The 20,131-nt window shown below is 48.1% G+C and overlaps 1 protein-coding gene across 1 annotated transcript in view; it reads left to right on the top strand.

The window, feature by feature from the left end:
* The window catches only part of LOC137322209 (dynein axonemal heavy chain 8-like), a 1,675,662-nt gene that overhangs the window by 1,558,055 nt on the left and 97,476 nt on the right, over positions 1–20,131 (top strand). Inside the window, exon 97 of the mRNA XM_067985325.1 lies at positions 11,701–11,853. Within this exon, the coding sequence (XP_067841426.1) occupies positions 11,701–11,853 (153 nt within the window). The remainder of the gene's footprint in view (positions 1–11,700; positions 11,854–20,131) is intronic.

The following is a 20,131-nucleotide window of genomic DNA, read 5'->3' as shown; positions in this document are numbered from 1 at the left end:
ACCACTGACTGTTACAGAAACCCCACTCCCCACTTCTCGAACCATTGACTGCAACAGAAACCCCATTCCCCCTTCTCGAACCACTGACTGCAACAGAAATCCCATTCCCACTTCTCGAACCACTGACTGTTACAGATCCCCCATTCCCCCTTCTCGAACCACTGACTGTTACAAAACCCCCATTCCCTCGTCTCGAACGACTGACTGCTACAGAACCCCAATTCCCCATTTCTGGAACCACTGACTGTTACAGAACACCCATTCCCCACTTCTCGAACCACTGACTGTTTCAGAATTCCCATTCCCCACTTCTCGAACCACTGACTGTTGCAGAATCCTCATTCCCCACTTCTCGAACCACTGACTGTTACAGATCCCTCATTCCCCCTTCTCGAACCACTGACTGTAACAGAACCCCATTCCCCCTTCTCGAACCACTGACTGTAACAGAACCCCCATTCCCCACTTCTCGAGCCACTGACTGTAATAGAAATCCCATTCCCCACTTCTCGAACCATTGAATGTAACTGAAACCCCATTCCCCACTTCTCGAACCACTGACTGTTACAGAACCCCCATTCCCCTCTTCTCGAACCACTGACTGTGAAAGAATCCCCATTCCCCACCACTCGAACCACTGACTGTAACGGAACGCCCATTCCCCAATTTTCAAACCACTGACTGTTACAAAACACACATTCCCCACTTCTCAAACCATTGACTGTTACAGAACCCCCATTCCTTTCTCGAACCACTGACTGTTACAAAACCTCCATTCCCTCGTCTCGAACGACTGACTGATACAGAACCCCCATTCCCCATTTCTGGAACCACTGACTGTTACAGAACCCCCATTCCCCACTTCTCGAACCACTGACCGTAACAGAACGCCCATTCCCCGATTTTCGAACCACTGACTGTTACAAAACGCACGTTCCCCACTTCTCAAACCATTGACTGTTGCAGAACCTCCATTCCTTTCTCGAACCACTGACTGTTACAAAACCCCCATTCCTCCTTCTCGAACCACTTACTGTAACAGAACCCCCATTCCCCACTTCTCGAACCACTGATTGTAACGGAACCCCCATTCCCCACTGCTGGAACCACTGACTGTTACAGAACCCCCATTCCCCACTTCTCGAACCACTGACTGATACAGAACCCCCATTCCCCATTTCTGGAACCACTGACTGTTACAGAACGGCCATTCCCCGCTTCTCGAACCACTGACTGTTAGAGAACCCCGATTCCCCAATTCTCGAACCACTGACTGTAACAGAACCCCCATTCCCCACTTCTCGAACCACTGACTGTAACAGAAACCCCATTCCCTACTTCTTGAACCACTGACTGTAACAGAACTCCCATTACCCACATCTCGAGCCACTGACTGTAATAGAAATCCCATTCCCCACTTCTCGAACCATTGAATGTAACTGAAACCCCATTCCCCACTTCTCGAACCACTGACTGTAACAGAAACCCCATTCCCTACTTCTCGAACCACTGACTGTTACAGAACCCCCATTCCCCACTTCTCGAACCACTGACTGTTCCAGAACCCCCATTCCCCACTTCTCGAACCACTGACTGTTACAGAACGCCCATTCCCCAATTTTCGAACCACTGAATGTTACAAAACGCACATTCCCCACTTCTCAAACCATTGACTGTTACAGAACCCCCATTCCTTTCTCGAACCACTGACTGTTACAAAACCTCCATTCCCTCGTCTCGAACGACTGACTGATACAGAACCCCCATTCCCCACTTCTCGAACCACTGACTGTTATAGAATCCCCATTCCCCACTTCTCGAACCACTGACTGTTACAGAATCCCCATTCCCCCTTCTCGAACCACTGACTGCAACAGAAATCCCATTCCCCCTTCTCGAATCACTTACTGTTATAGATCCCCCATTCCCCCTTCTCGAACCACTTACTGTTATAGATCACCCATTCCCCCTTCTCGAACCACTTACTGTTACAAAACCACCATTCCCTCGTCTCGAACGACTGACTGCTACAGAACACCCATTCCCCACTTCTCGAACCACTGACTGTTTCAGAATTCCCATTCCCCACTTCTCGAACCACTGACTGTTGCAGAATCCTCATTCTCCACTTCTCGAACCACCGACTGTTACAGATCCCTCATTCCCCCTTCTCGAACCACTGACTGTAACAGAACCCCCATTCCCCCTTCTCGAACCACTGACTGTAACAGAACCCCCATTCCCCACTTCTCGAGCCACTGACTGTAATAAGAAATCCCATTCCCCACTTCTCGAACCATTGAATGTAACTGAAACCCCATTCCCCACTTCTCGAACCACTGACTGTAACAGAAACCCCATTCCCGACTTCTCGAACCACTGACTGTTACAGAACCCCCATTCCCCACTTCTCGAACCACTGACTGTTCCAGAACCCCCATTCCCCACTTCTCGAACCACTGACTGTTACAGAACGCCCATTCCCCAATTTTCGAACCACTGACTGTTACAAAACGCACATTCCCCACTTCTCAAACCATTGACTGTTACAGAACCCCCATTCCTTTCTCGAACCACTGACTGTTACAAAACCTCCATTCCCTCGTCTCGAACGACTGACTGATACAGAACCCCCATTCCCCATTTCTGGAACCACTGACTGTTACAGAACCCCCATTCCCCACTTCTCGAACCACTGACTGTTACAGAACCCCCATTCCCCACTTCTCGAACCACTGACCGTAACAGAACGCCCATTCCCCGATTTTCGAACCACTGACTGTTACAAAACGCACGTTCCCCACTTCTCAAACCATTGACTGTTACAGAACCTCCATTCCTTTCTCGAACCAATGACTGTTACAAAACCCCCATTCCTCCTTCTCGAACCACTTACTGTAACAGAACCCCCATTCCCCACTTCTGGAACCACTGACTGTTACAGAACCCCCATTCCCCACTTCTCGAACCACTGACTGATACAGAACCCTCATTCCCCATTTCTGGAACCACTGACTGTTACAGAACGGCCATTCCCCGCTTCTCGAACCACTGACTGTTAGAGAACCCCGATTCCCCAATTCTCGAACCACTGACTGTTACAAAACCACCATTCCCCCTTCTCGAACCACTTACTGTTACAAAACCACCATTCCCTCGTCTCGAACGACTGACTGCTACAGAACACCCATTCCCCACTTCTCGAACCACTGACTGTTTCAGAATTCCCATTCCCCACTTCTCGAACCACTGACTGTTGCAGAATCCTCATTCTCCACTTCTCGAACCACCGACTGTTACAGATCCCTCATTCCCCCTTCTCGAACCACTGACTGTAACAGAACCCCCATTCCCCCTTCTCGAACCACTGACTGTAACAGAACCCCCATTCCCCACTTCTCGAGCCACTGACTGTAATAAGAAATCCCATTCCCCACTTCTCGAACCATTGAATGTAACTGAAACCCCATTCCCCACTTCTCGAACCACTGACTGTAACAGAAACCCCATTCCCGACTTCTCGAACCACTGACTGTTACAGAACCCCCATTCCCCACTTCTCGAACCACTGACTGTTCCAGAACCCCCATTCCCCACTTCTCGAACCACTGACTGTTACAGAACGCCCATTCCCCAATTTTCGAACCACTGACTGTTACAAAACGCACATTCCCCACTTCTCAAACCATTGACTGTTACAGAACCCCCATTCCTTTCTCGAACCACTGACTGTTACAAAACCTCCATTCCCTCGTCTCGAACGACTGACTGATACAGAACCCCCATTCCCCATTTCTGGAACCACTGACTGTTACAGAACCCCCATTCCCCACTTCTCGAACCACTGACTGTTACAGAACCCCCATTCCCCACTTCTCGAACCACTGACCGTAACAGAACGCCCATTCCCCGATTTTCGAACCACTGACTGTTACAAAACGCACGTTCCCCACTTCTCAAACCATTGACTGTTACAGAACCTCCATTCCTTTCTCGAACCAATGACTGTTACAAAACCCCCATTCCTCCTTCTCGAACCACTTACTGTAACAGAACCCCCATTCCCCACTTCTGGAACCACTGACTGTTACAGAACCCCCATTCCCCACTTCTCGAACCACTGACTGATACAGAACCCTCATTCCCCATTTCTGGAACCACTGACTGTTACAGAACGGCCATTCCCCGCTTCTCGAACCACTGACTGTTAGAGAACCCCGATTCCCCAATTCTCGAACCACTGACTGTAACAGAACCCCCATTCCCCACTTCTCGAACCACTGACTGTAACAGAAACTCCATTCCCTACTTCTTGAACCACTGACTGTAACAGAACTCCCATTACCCACATCTCGAACCATTGACTGTTACAAAACCCCAATTCCCTCGTCTCGAACGACGGACTGTTATAGAATCCCTGTTCCTCCTTCTCGAATCACTGACTGTTACAGAACCCCCATTCCCCACTTCTCAGACCACTGACTGTTACAGAATCCCCATTCCCCACTTCTTGAACCACTGACTGTTACAGAATCCCATTCCACACTTTTCGAACCACTGACTGTCACAGAAACCCCATTCCCCACTTCTCGAACCACTGACTGTTATAGAATCCCCATTCCCCACTTCTCGAACCACTGACTGCAACAGAAATCCCATTCCCCCTTCTCGAACCACTGACTGCAACAGAAATCCCATTCCCCCTTCTCGAACCACTTACTGTTATAGATCCCCCATTCCCCCTTCTCGAACCACTTACTGTTACAGATCACCCATTCCCCCTTCTCGAACGACTGACTGCTACAGAACCCCAATTCCCCACTTCTCGAACCACCGACTGTTTCAGAATTCCCATTCCCCACTTCTCGAACCACTGACTGTTGCAGAATCCTCATTCTCCACTTCTCGAACCACCGACTGTTACAGATCCCTCATTCCCCCTTCTCGAACCACTGACTGTAACAGAACCCCCATTCCCCCTTCTCGAACCACTGACTGTAACAGAACCCCCATTCCCCACTTCTCGAGCCACTGACTGTAATAGAAATCCCATTCCCCACTTCTCGAACCATTGAATGTCACTGAAACCCCATTCCCCACTTCTCGAACCACTGACTGTAACAGAAACCCCATTCCCTACTACTCGAACCACTGACTGTTACAGAACCCCCATTCCCCACTTCTCGAACCACTGACTGTTCCAGAACCCCCATTCCCCACTTCTCGAACCACTGACTGTTACAGAACGCCCATTCCCCAATTTTCGAACCACTGACTGTTACAAAACGCACATTCCCCACTTCTCAAACCATTGACTGTTACAGAACCCCCATTCCTTTCTCGAACCACTGACTGTTACAAAACCTCCATTCCTCCTTCTCAAACCACTTACTGTAACAGAACCCCCATTCCCCACTTCTGGAACCACTGACTGTTACAGAACCCCCATTCCCCACTTCTCGAACCACTGACTGTTACAGAACCCCCATTCCCCACTTCTCGAACCACTGACTGATACAGAACCCCCATTCCCCATTTCTGGAACCACTGACTGTTACAGAACGGCCATTCCCCGCTTCTCGAACCACTGACTGTTAGAGAACCCCGATTCCCCAATTCTCGAACCACTGACTGTAACAGAACCCCCATTCCCCACTTCTCGAACCACTGACTGTAACAGAAACCCCATTCCCTACTTCTTGAACCACTGACTGTAACAGAACTCCCATTACCCACATCTCGAACCATTGACTGTTACAAAACCCCAATTCCCTCGTCTCGAACGACGGACTGTTATAGAATCCCTGTTCCTCCTTCTCGAATCACTGACTGTTACAGAACCCCCATTCCCCACTTCTCAGACCACTGACTGTTACAGAATCCCCATTCCCCACTTCTTGAACCAATGACTGTTACAGAATCCCATTCCACACTTTTCGAACCACTGACTGTCACAGAAACCCCATTCCCCACTTCTCGAACCACTGACTGTTATGGAATCCCCATTCCCCACTTCTCGAACCACTGACTGTTACAGAACCCCCATTCCCCACTTCTCGAACCACTGACTGTTACAGAATCCCCTTTCCCTACTTCTCGAACCATTGACTGCAACAGAAACCCCATTCCCCCTTCTCGAACCACTGACTGCAACAGAAATCCCATTCCCCCTTCTCGAACCACTTACTGTTATAGATCCCCCATTCCCCCTTCTCGAACCACTGACTGTTACAGATCCCTCATTCCCCCTTCTCGAACCACTGACTGTTACAGATCCCTCATTCCCCCTTCTCGAACCACTGACTGTAACAGAAACCCCATTCCCTACTTCTCGAACCACTGACTGTTACAGAACCCCCATTCCCCACTTCTCGAACCACTGACTGTTCCAGAACCCCCATTCCCCACTTCTCGAACCACTGACTGTTACAGAACGCCCATTCCCCAATTTTCGAACCACTGACTGTTACAAAACGCACATTCCCCACTTCTCAAACCATTGACTGTTACAGAACCCCCATTCCTTTCTCGAACCACTGACTGTTACAAAACCCCCATTCCCTCGTCTCGAACGACTGACTGTTACAGATCCCCCATTCCCCATTTCTGGAACCACTGACTGATACAGAACCCCCATTCCCCATTTCTGGAGCCACTGACTGTTACAGAATCCCCATTCCCCACTTCTCGAACCACTGACTGTTACAGAACCCCCATTCCCAACTTCTCGAACCACTGACCGTAACAGAACGCCCATTCCCCGATTTTCGAACCACTGACTGTTACAAAACGCACGTTCCCCACTTCTTGAACCATTGACTGTTACAGAACCTCCATTCCTTTCTTGAACCACTGACTGTTACAAAACCCCCATTCCCTCGTCTCGAACGACTGACTGTTACAGAACCCCCATTCCCCATTTCTGGAACCACTGACTGATACAGAACCCCCATTCCCCATTTCTGGAACCATTGACTGTAACAGAACCCCCATTCTCCCTTCTCGAACCATTGACTGTTACAGAATCCTCATTCCCCACTTCTCGAACCACTGACTTTTACAGAATCCTCATTCCCCACTTCTCGAACCACTGACTGTTACAGAATCCCCATTCCCCACTTCTCGAACCACTGACTGTTACAGAACCCCCATTCCCCACTTCTCGAACCACTGACTGTTACAGAACCCCCATTCCCCACTTCTCGAACCACTGACTGATACAGAACCCCCATTCCCCATTTCTGGAACCACTGACTGTTACAGAACGGCCATTCCCCGCTTCTCGAACCACTGACTGTTAGAGAACCCCGATTCCCCAATTCTCGAACCACTGACTGTAACAGAACCCCCATTCCCCACTTCTCGAACCACTGACTGTAACAGAAACCCCATTCCCTACTTCTTGAACCACTGACTGTAACAGAACTCCCATTACCCACATCTCGAACCATTGACTGTTACAAAACCCCAATTCCCTCGTCTCGAACGACGGACTGTTATAGAATCCCTGTTCCTCCTTCTCGAATCACTGACTGTTACAGAACCCCCATTCCCCACTTCTCAGACCACTGACTGTTACAGAATCCCCATTCCCCACTTCTTGAACCACTGACTGTTACAGAATCCCATTCCACACTTTTCGAACCACTGACTGTCACAGAAACCCCATTCCCCACTTCTCGAACCACTGACTGTTATAGAATCCCCATTCCCCACTTCTCGAACCACTGACTGTTACAGAACCCCCATTCCCCACTTCTCGAACCACTGACTGTTACAGAATCCCCTTTCCCTACTTCTCGAACCATTGACTGCAACAGAAACCCCATTCCCCCTTCTCGAACCACTGACTGCAACAGAAATCCCATTCCCCCTTCTCGAACCACTTACTGTTATAGATCCCCCATTCCCCCTTCTCGAACCACTGACTGTTACAGATCCCTCATTCCCCCTTCTCGAACCACTGACTGTTACAGATCCCTCATTCCCCCTTCTCGAACCACTGACTGTAACAGAAACCCCATTCCCTACTTCTCGAACCACTGACTGTTACAGAACCCCCATTCCCCACTTCTCGAACCACTGACTGTTCCAGAACCCCCATTCCCCACTTCTCGAACCACTGACTGTTACAGAACGCCCATTCCCCAATTTTCGAACCACTGACTGTTACAAAACGCACATTCCCCACTTCTCAAACCATTGACTGTTACAGAACCCCCATTCCTTTCTCGAACCACTGACTGTTACAAAACCCCCATTCCCTCGTCTCGAACGACTGACTGTTACAGATCCCCCATTCCCCATTTCTGGAACCACTGACTGATACAGAACCCCCATTCCCCATTTCTGGAACCACTGACTGTTACAGAATCCCCATTCCCCACTTCTCGAACCACTGACTGTTACAGAACCCCCATTCCCAACTTCTCGAACCACTGACCGTAACAGAACGCCCATTCCCCGATTTTCGAACCACTGACTGTTACAAAACGCACGTTCCCCACTTCTCGAACCATTGACTGTTACAGAACCTCCATTCCTTTCTTGAACCACTGACTGTTACAAAACCCCCATTCCCTCGTCTCGAACGACTGACTGTTACAGAACCCCCATTCCCCATTTCTGGAACCACTGACTGATACAGAACCCCCATTCCCCATTTCTGGAACCATTGACTGTAACAGAACCCCCATTCTCCCTTCTCGAACCATTGACTGTTACAGAATCCTCATTCCCCACTTCTCGAACCACTGACTTTTACAGAATCCTCATTCCCCACTTCTCGAACCACTGACTGTTACAGAATCCCCATTCCCCACTTCTCGAACCACTGACTGTTACAGAACCCCCATTCCCCACTTCTCGAACCACTGACTTTTACAGAATCCTCATTCCTCCTTCTCGAACCACTTACTGTAACAGAACCCCCATTCCCCACTTCTCGAATCACTGACTGTTACAGAACCCCCTTTCCCCACTTCTCGTACCACTGACTGTTATAGAACCCCCATTCCCTACTTCTCGAACCATTGACTTCAACAGAAACCCCATTCCCCACTTCTCGAACCACTGACTGTTGCAGAAACCCCATTCCCTCGTCTCGAACCACTGACTGTTATAGAATCCCTAGTCCCCCTTCTCGAACCACTGACTGTTACAGAACTGCCATTCCCCACTTCTCGAACCACTGACTGTTACAGAACCCCCATTCCCCACTTCTCGAACCACTGACTGTTACAGAATCCCCATTCCCCACTTCTCAAACCACTGACTGTAACAGAATCCCCATTCCCCACTTCTTGAACCACTGACTGTAACAGATTCCCCATTCCCCACTTCTCGAACCACTGAATGTAACTGAAACCCCATTCCCCACTTCTCGAACCACTGACTGTAACAGAAACCCCATTCCCCACTTCTCGAACCACTGACTGTTACAGAACCCCCATTCCCCACTTCTCGAACCACTGACTGTTACTGAACCCCCATTCCCCTCTTATCGAACCACTGACTGTTATAGAACCCCCATTCCCCACTTCTCGAACCACTGACTGTTACAGAACCCCCATTCCCTTCTCGAACCACTGACTGTTACAAAACACCCATTCCCTCGTCTCGAACAACTGACTGTTACAGAACCCCCATTCCCCATTTCTGGAACGACTGACTGTTACAGAACCCCCATTCCCCATTTCTGGAACCACTGACTGATACAGAACCCCCATTCCCCATTTCTGGAACCACTGACTGTTACAGAACCCCAATTCCCCACTTCACGAACCACTGACTGTTATAGAACCCCTATTCCCCACTTCTCGAACCACTGACTGTAACAGAACCCCCAGTCCCAACTTCTCGAACCACTGACTGTTACAGAATCCCCATTCCACCCCCTCCCCCGCACAAATCCCTCACTGACCGTGGGCCCGGCAGGTGACCTCTGGGCTACCTGACTTTGAGCCGCTTCCCCTGACTTCCCACCCATTTTGCTGATGAGGCCCGCCCATTAAAATCAGCTGGACCTCCCATTGCCACTCATGGATGGGCTGGCTGCTCGCTTGGTGGCTTTCCCACTCAGGAATTAAAATTGCCATTTTCTGTTATTACAATTTGTTCGTACCAGAATTCTAGGTTGAACAATGAGTGAAATCATATTTATTCCAATGTGAGGTACACAGACGTAGTTTTATACAACTTGACGCTACACCCGCAGTGCATTTACCCACTGAGCCATCAGGAAAACGTATTTCCACCAAACTTTGCTTTAATGCTCATCAGGCCCAAAATTCCATGGCCTGGGAGTGCACTATAATAGCTTGAACAGGGCAGGCAGGCCAGAATTTGGGATTGGACCCAGCACTAGGGCCTCTGACCCTTTTATTAAAAATCTTCCACCAGAAGTGGGAGTAGGAGCTTCTCGCGTCCACCCCCCGTCCCCCCACTCCCCCCAACACTGGTAACAGAAGAGGAGGGACAGGTGGGATGAAATCACCTCCAGAATCCCACCAGTTGGGCCTCCTTTGCCCCAGTGCATGTATTCATGATGCAGCTCTAATTGCTGCTGGTGTAATATTTTGGTGGAAGTCGAGGCCCAAGTACCAGTTTTGAAATGGCGCTCAATAACACTGAGTTGAAAGCAGCAATTGTAAAATCCCACATTTGTTTCAGTTTTGCACATTCTTTGGCCATTATGACCCACACCTCCGATGAAGCAGCAAGATGCTACTGAGAAATTCCTGGTCCCCTATGGGGCACAGCTCAGGGAACACTGGAAATGGCACAGCCGCCCACCCCCTTTATGCAAATGAGCCTAACTTCAGGATTTGGGATGGAGTCAGGGCCTGGGAGAACTGCCGGGTGGAAGTCCCACCCTGCCACACTTCTGGTGGTGGAGTGGACTCTCAGCAACTTTTGTTTGTGATGGGACAACAATCTCAAAAGCATTTGAGCCTGTTTACTCATTTTAAGGTCAAGTATCGCTGTTCAAAAATTGTGAGCTTCTCCTCAACGTCACCCAGAGGTGAGCACAATTTCTCAGCTAACTGTCCCATGTCTTTTGTAAGTAAAAGTGCTGAATTAGTGCTAAAATTCTCATCCTTGTTTTCAAATGCCTCCCTGGCCTCGCCCCTTCCTATCTTTATAATCTCCTCCAGCCCTACAACTCTCCGAGATCTCTGCGCTCCTCCGATTCTTGCCTCTTGCGCATTCCCGATTTTAATCGCTCCACCATTGGTGGCCGTGCCTTCAGCTGCCTAGGCCCTAAGCTCTGGAATTCCCACCCTAAACCTCTCTGCCTCTCTGCCTCTCTCCCCTCCTTTAAAACGCTCCTTAAAACCTACCTCTTTGACCTGCCCTAATATCTCCTCATCTGGCTCGGTGTCAAATTTTGTTTGATAACGCTCTGTGAAGCACCTTGGGACGTTTTACATTAAAGGCACTGTATAAATGCAAGTTGTTGTTTGTTGTTGATATATCCAAGGGGAGTTTAGTAACTCACCTCTGGTAGAAATTGAATCCAAACCCTCCAGATCTACTGGATTTTCTATCACTCAGCCTTACTTTGAAACTGCAGTTTGTGTATTTGCTGCTGTAAAAGGAACATTGCCTAAAATTAACAGTTTCTGTATCACTATTTAGAAAGATAGTAGTGATTGTAAACTTGTTAATCATGTTGAAAGAGCCTGTCTGTTTTGATAGGTGAAAGCTCGCCTCATAAAAATGGGGATTTTGAGCCCTATGAATATTTTCCTGCGACAAGAAGTTGACCGAATGCAGAAGGTTATTACAATGCTTCGGAACTGTCTGAGTGACTTACAGCTGGCCATAGAGGGAACCATCATCATGAGCGAGGTCAGTGCCATTCTGATATCAACAGCTTACACTTTATGTCAGGCCCTGCCCAAACATTCTCTGACATGGCCATGTGGAAAAAGGAAATAAAATGGAAATATATTTGAAATTATTTTATTCCATCTCCAGCTGCACATCCGGACCCTGTCATTGGAAAATTGATTTGAACCATCTACCACCATAGAATAGTTCATCTTTTTAAGTTGAAAACAAATTTGACTCAGAGTGCACAATGAGTGGAATTGAACTTATGCAGGGGGTGGGGGGGGGGGGGTGATTTTCGTCTCTTCAATCTGCCACCTCCCCCATTTTCATTCAAAAGATGGAACGGTAATGGGTTTAAAATAAAGCGGCTGTTTGTCCCAGTGACTTACCACTGCTTTTACAGCTGGTCAGATTTACTCGGGGATGTTAATCTTGGCAGTTTGGAATTCTTGTCAAGTGACTTCATTACATTACATTTTCCAACCTAACTGCCCAACAACTATGGGTGGTACAAGTCCTGAGGTGGTTATTTCAAACATTATTTAAAGAGATCCTCAATTGCTCTCAGGTAAAGCTGCACAGAGCTTTTGGGGACATCTTCTTGCAGTGCTCATACGTTTTTTGACCTTAAAGGATTGGAAAGTTCTTGTATTTGCTACTGTAGGTTCTGAATTGTTACAGGGATTCTGGCATTGCAGTTGTTTCTTGATGGAGTCCCTCAAGGAATCCTACTCTGGGAGGAAGAGCAGGAGGAAGGAGCAAACAGAAGGAGGAATCCTTTCCCTCCCAATAAAGTTTATAGGCTCAGAACATCACACCTGCAGTTTTCCGAGCAGTAGTGCATAAGAAAGCTTCAATTCTCTCGGAAGATAATGACAGAGTTGTGTCACATCCTACAAGCATTGCCTGTTGCAGCCAAGATCACTGCTGCCCTGAACTTCTTTGCCTCCTGTTTTACCTATTCTCGTGCTTTGATGATGTGCTTTCACAGTGGCTGCATCATGAAATGTGGAAGACTGCTGTGGCTCATTCAAGGGCTCATGAGATGCTCATAGTCGCTTACCTCCAGGACAGGTGTGTCAAATCTACAGGCTGCATTTGACGCATGGAACAGCTTTATCTGTGGTGTGCTGTGCCGAGTATCCGAGAATCTCCTGGGCACTGCTTCTGTACACTGGGAGATCTGCGCCTTGTAAGTTTTTTGCAGCAGAAGTGCCCCACACACACCCACCCCCTTCACTCCGTGCCATTACCTCCCCTCCTTGGCGGTAGAGAGAGGTGGCATTCGCTTAGGATTAATCAGAAATGGAACCTGCTTGTGGAGGGAAGAGTGAGACGGAGTGAGGAGTGGAATGGGGTTGGTGTGGGCTGGGCTGGTAGAGGGTGACCAGAGACCAGAGGGGCAGGAAATTGGAACTCCAGGGGTGGGGGCGGTTTAGGGGGTCAGAATTCAGGGGTTGAGGGTTTGGGAGGTTGGGACATCAGGGGGAAGGTGATAGGGACTGGAGCCTCGAGGACTTTACTGTGGGTAAACAGTGAAATATTGTTTTTCCACTTGTGGGTGTCTGCCGAGAGACCTATTAATGTCTGCCGAGAGACCGATTACTGTCTGTTGAGAGATCAATTACTGTCTGCCGAGAGACCGATTACTGTCTGCCGAGGGACCGATTACTGTCTGCGAAAAATCAATTACTGTCCCGAGAGAGACCGATTACTGTCTGCCGAGACACCAATTACTGTCTGCCGAGGGACCGATTACTGTCTGCCGAGGGACCGATTACTGTCTGTTGAGCGACCGATTACTGTCTGGAGAGAGACCGATTACTGTCTGTTGAGAGAGCAATTGCTGTCTGCCAAGAGATCGATTACTGTCTGCCGAGGGACTGATTACTGTCTGTTGAGAAACCGATTACTGCCTGCTGAGAGACCGATTACTATCTGTTGAGAGACAGATCACTGTCTGCCAAGAGACCAATTACTGTCCGCCGAGAGACCATTTACAGCCTGTTGAGAGACCAATTACTGTCTGCAGAGAGACCGATTACTGCCTGTTGAGAGACCTGTTGCTGTCTGTTCAGAGACCAATTACTGTCTGTAGAGAGACTGATTACTGTCTGTTGAGAGACCTGTTGCTGTCTGTCGAGAGACCAATTACTGTCTGTTGAGAGACCAATTACTGTCTGTAGAGAGACTGATTACTGTCTGTTGAGAGACCTGTTGCTGTCTGTTTAGAGACCAATTACTGTCTGCCGAGAGACCAATTACTGTCCGTTGAGAGACCGATTACTCTGTGTTGAGAGACCGATTACTGTCCGCTGAGAGACCGATTACCATCTGTCGAGAGACCTATTACTGTCTGCAGAGAGACCAATTACTGTCTGTTGAGAGACCAGTTAATGTCTGTTGAGGGACTTGTTACGTTCTGTTGCGAGACCGATTACTGTCTGTTGAGAGACCGATTACTGTCTGCAGAGAGACTGATTACTGTCTGCCAAGAGACTGATTACTGTCTGTAGAGAGACCTATTACCGTCTGCCGAGAGACCAAATACGGTCTGGCGAGAGACCGATTACCGTCTGTCGAGAGACCGAATACCGCCTGTTGAGAGACGGATTACCGTTTGCCGAGAGAACGATTTCCGTCTGCAGAGAGATCGATTACTGTCTGTAGAGAGACCGATTACTGTCTGCCGAGAGACCGATTACTGTCTGTAGAGAGACCGATTACTGTCTGTAGAGAGACCGATTACCGTCTGTCGAGAGACCGATTACTGTCTGCCGAGAGACCGATTACTGTCTGTAGAGAGACCGATTACTGTCTGTAGAGAGAACTGTTGCTGTCTGTTGAGAGGCCAATTACTGTCTGCCGAGACAGCAATTACTGTCTGTTGAGAGACCGATTACTGTCTGTTGAGACACCGATTACTGTCTGTAGAGAGACCGATTACTGTCTGTTGAGACACCAATTACTGTCTGTAGTGAGACCAATTACTGTCAGCAGATAGACCGATTAGTGTCTGTTGAGAGACTGATTACTGTCTGTAGTGAGACCGATTACTGTCTGTAGAGAGACCGATTGCTGTCTGTTGAGAGACCGATTGCTGTCTGCCGAGAGACCGATAACTGTCTGTAGAGAGACCGATTACTCTGTGTTGAGAGACCGATTACTGTCCGCTGAGAGACCGATTACCATCTGTAGAGAGACCTATTACTGTCTGTAAAGAGACCGATTACTGTCTGTAGAGAGACCTATTACTGTCTGTAGAGAGACCAATTACTGTCTGTTGAGAGACCAGTTAATGTCTGTTGAGGGACTTGTTACGTTCTGTTGCGAGACCGATTACTGTCCGCTGAGAGACCGATTACCATCTGTCGAGAGACCTATTACTGTCTGCAGAGAGACCAATTACTGTCTGTTGAGAGACCAGTTAATGTCTATTGAGGGACTTGTTACGTTCTGTTGCGAGACCGATTACTGTCTGTTGAGAGACCGATTACTGTCTGTAGAGAGACCGATTACTGTCTGCAGAGAGACTGATTACTGTCTGCCAAGAGACTGATTACTGTCTGTAGAGAGACCTATTACCGTCTGCCGAGAGACCAATTACGGTCTGGCGAGAGACCGATTACCGTCTGTCGAGAGACCGAATACCGCCTGTTGAGAGACGGATTACCGTTTGCCGAGAGAACGATTTCCGTCTGCAGAGAGACCGATTACTGTCTGTAGAGAGACCGATTACTGTCTGTAGAGAGACCGATTACTGTCTGTAGAGAGACCGATTACTGTCTGTAGAGAGATCTATTCCTGTCTGTTGAGAGACCGATTACTGTCTGTAGAGAGACCGATTACTGTCTGTAGAGAGACCGATTACTGTCTGTAGAGAGACCGATTACTGTCTGTAGAGAGACCAATTACTGTCTGTTGAGAGACCAATTACTGTCTGTAGAGAGACCGATTACTGTCTGTAGAGAGACCGATTACTGTCTGCCGAGAGACCGATTACTGTCTGTTGCGAGACCGATTACTGTCTGTAGAGAGAACTGTTGCTGTCTGTTGAGAGGCCAATTACTGTCTGCCGAGACAGCAATTACTCTCTGTTGAGAGACCGATTACTGTCTGTTGAGACACCGATTACTGTTTGTAGTGAGACCGATTACTGTCTGTTGCGAGACCGATTACTGTCTGTTGAGAGACCGATTACTGTCTGTAGAGAGACCGATTACTGTCTGTAGAGAGACTGATTACTGTCTGCCAAGAGACTGATTACTGTCTGTAGAGAGACCTATTACCGTCTGCCGAGAGACCAATTACGGTCTGGCGAGAGACCGATTACCGTCTGTTGAGAGACCGATTACCGTCTGTCGAGAGACCGATTACTGTCTGCCGAGAGACCGATTACTGTCTGTAGAGAGACCGATTACTGTCTGTAGAGAGAACTGTTGCTGTCTGTTGAGAGGCCAATTACTGTCTGCCGAGACAGCAATTACTGTCTGTTGAGAGACCGATTACTGTCTGTTGAGACACCGATTACTGTCTGTAGAGAGACCGATTACTGTCTGTTGAGACACCAATTACTGTCTGTAGTGAGACCAATTACTGTCAGCAGATAGACCGATTAGTGTCTGTTGAGAGACTGATTACTGTCTGTAGTGAGACCGATTACTGTCTGTAGAGAGACCGATTGCTGTCTGTTGAGAGACCGATTGCTGTCTGCCGAGAGACCGATTACCATCTGTAGAGAGACCTATTACTGTCTGTAAAGAGACCGATTACTGTCTGTAGAGAGACCTATTACTGTCTGTAGAGAGACCAATTACTGTCTGTTGAGAGACCAGTTAATGTCTGTTGAGGGACTTGTTACGTTCTGTTGCGAGACCGATTACTGTCCGCTGAGAGACCGATTACCATCTGTCGAGAGACCTATTACTGTCTGCAGAGAGACCAATTACTGTCTGTTGAGAGACCAGTTAATGTCTGTTGAGGGACTTGTTACGTTCTGTTGCGAGACCGATTACTGTCTGTTGAGAGACCGATTACTGTCTGTAGAGAGACCGATTACTGTCTGCAGAGAGACTGATTACTGTCTGCCAAGAGACTGATTACTGTCTGTAGAGAGACCTATTACCGTCTGCCGAGAGACCAATTACGGTCTGGCGAGAGACCGATTACCGTCTGTCGAGAGACCGAATACCGCCTGTTGAGAGACGGATTACCGTTTGCCGAGAGAACGATTTCCGTCTGCAGAGAGATCGATTACTGTCTGTAGAGAGACCGATTACTGTCTGTAGAGAGACCGATTACTGTCTGTAGAGAGACCGATTACTGTCTGTAGAGAGACCGATTACTGTCTGTAGAGAGATCTATTACTGTCTGTTGAGAGACCGATTACTGTCTGTAGAGAGACCGATTACTGTCTGTAGAGAGACCGATTACTGTCTGTAGAGAGACCGATTACTGTCTGTAGAGAGACCAATTACTGTCTGTTGAGAGACCAATTACTGTCTGTAGAGAGACTGATTACTGTCTGTAGAGAGACCGATTACTGTCTGCCGAGAGACCGATTACTGTCTGTTGCGAGACCGATTACTGTCTGTAGAGAGAACTGTTGCTGTCTGTTGAGAGGCCAATTACTGTCTGCCGAGACAGCAATTACTCTCTGTTGAGAGACCGATTACTGTCTGTTGAGACACCGATTACTGTTTGTAGTGAGACCGATTACTGTCTGTTGCGAGACCGATTACTGTCTGTTGAGAGACCGATTACTGTCTGTAGAGAGACCGATTACTGTCTGTAGAGAGACTGATTACTGTCTGCCAAGAGACTGATTACTGTCTGTAGAGAGACCTATTACCGTCTGCCGAGAGACCAATTACGGTCTGGCGAGAGACCGATTACCGTCTGTTGAGAGACCGATTACCGTCTGTCGAGAGACCGATTACTGTCTGCCGAGAGACCGATTACTGTCTGTAGAGAGACCGATTACTGTCTGTAGAGAGAACTGTTGCTGTCTGTTGAGAGGCCAATTACTGTCTGCCGAGACAGCAATTACTGTCTGTTGAGAGACCGATTACTGTCTGTTGAGACACCGATTACTGTCTGTAGAGAGACCGATTACTGTCTGTTGAGACACCAATTACTGTCTGTAGTGAGACCAATTACTGTCAGCAGATAGACCGATTAGTGTCTGTTGAGAGACTGATTACTGTCTGTAGTGAGACCGATTACTGTCTGTAGAGAGACCGATTGCTGTCTGTTGAGAGACCGATTGCTGTCTGCCGAGAGACCGATTACCATCTGTAGAGAGACCTATTACTGTCTGTAAAGAGACCGATTACTGTCTGTAGAGAGACCTATTACTGTCTGTAGAGAGACCAATTACTGTCTGTTGAGAGACCAGTTAATGTCTGTTGAGGGACTTGTTACGTTCTGTTGCGAGACCGATTACTGTCCGCTGAGAGACCGATTACCATCTGTCGAGAGACCTATTACTGTCTGCAGAGAGACCAATTACTGTCTGTTGAGAGACCAGTTAATGTCTGTTGAGGGACTTGTTACGTTCTGTTGCGAGACCGATTACTGTCTGTTGAGAGACCGATTACTGTCTGTAGAGAGACCGATTACTGTCTGCAGAGAGACTGATTACTGTCTGCCAAGAGACTGATTACTGTCTGTAGAGAGACCTATTACCGTCTGCCGAGAGACCAATTACGGTCTGGCGAGAGACCGATTACCGTCTGTCGAGAGACCGAATACCGCCTGTTGAGAGACGGATTACCGTTTGCCGAGAGAACGATTTCCGTCTGCAGAGAGATCGATTACTGTCTGTAGAGAGACCGATTACTGTCTGCCGAGAGACCGATTACTGTCTGTAGAGAGACCGATTACTGTCTGTAGAGAGACCGATTACTGTCTGTAGAGAGACCTATTACTGTCTGTTGAGAGACCAATTACTGTCTGTAGAGAGACCGATTACTGTCTGTAGAGAGACCGATTACTGTCTGCCGAGAGACCGATTACTGTCTGTAGAGAGACCGATTACTGTCTGTAGAGAGAACTGTTGCTGTCTGTTGAGAGGCCAATTACTGTCTGCCGAGACAGCAATTACTCTCTGTTGAGAGACCGATTACTGTCTGTTGAGACACCGATTACTGTTTGTAGTGAGACCGATTACTGTCTGTTGCGAGACCGATTACTGTGTGTTGAGAGACCGATTACTGTCTGTAGAGAGACCGATTACTGTCTGTAGAGAGACTGATTACTGTCTGCCGAGAGACTGATTACTGTCTGTAGAGAGACCTATTACCGTCTGCCGAGAGACCAATTACGGTCTGGCGAGAGACCGATTACCGTCTGTTGAGAGACCGATTACCGTCTGTTGTGAGACCGATTACCGCCTGTTGAAAGACCGATTACAGTTTGCCGAGAGAACGATTTCCGTCTGCAGAGAGATCGATTACTGTCTGTAGAGAGACCGATTACTGTCTGCCGAGAGACCGATTACTGTCTGTAGAGAGACCAATTACTGTCTGTTGAGAGACCGATTACTGTCTGTAGAGAGACCGATTACTGTCTGTCGAGAGACCGATTCCTGTCTGCCGAGAGACCGATTACTGTCTGTAGAGAGACCAATTACTGTCTGTTGAGAGACCGATTACTGTCTGTAGAGAGACCGATTACTGTCTGTAGAGAGACCGATTACTGTCTGCCGAGAGACCGATTACTGTCTGTAGAGAGACCGATTACTGTCTGTAGAGAGAACTGTTGCTGTCTGTTGAGAGGCCAATTACTGTCTGCCGAGACAGCAATTACTGTCTGTTGAGAGACCGATTACTGTCTGTTGAGACACCGATTACTGTCTGTAGAGAGACCGATTACTGTCTGTTGAGACACCAATTACTGTCTGTAGTGAGACCAATTACTGTCAGCAGATAGACCGATTAGTGTCTGTTGAGAGACTGATTACTGTCTGTAGTGAGACCGATTACTGTCTGTAGAGAGACCGATTGCTGTCTGTTGAGAGACCGATTGCTGTCTGCCGAGAGACCGATAACTGTCTGTAGAGAGACCGATTACTCTGTGTTGAGAGACCGATTACTGTCCGCTGAGAGACCGATTACCATCTGTAGAGAGACCTATTACTGTCTGTAAAGAGACCGATTACTGTCTGTAGAGAGACCTATTACTGTCTGTAGAGAGACCAATTACTGTCTGTTGAGAGACCAGTTAATGTCTGTTGAGGGACTTGTTACGTTCTGTTGCGAGACCGATTACTGTCTGTTGAGAGACCAATTAC

The sequence above is a fragment of the Heptranchias perlo genome, chromosome 5, assembly GCF_035084215.1.
Source record: "Heptranchias perlo isolate sHepPer1 chromosome 5, sHepPer1.hap1, whole genome shotgun sequence".
Classification (NCBI taxonomy): domain Eukaryota; kingdom Metazoa; phylum Chordata; class Chondrichthyes; order Hexanchiformes; family Hexanchidae; genus Heptranchias; species Heptranchias perlo.
Note: the sequence above shows the minus strand (reverse complement) of the source record. Positions and strands in the feature narration are given on the sequence as shown.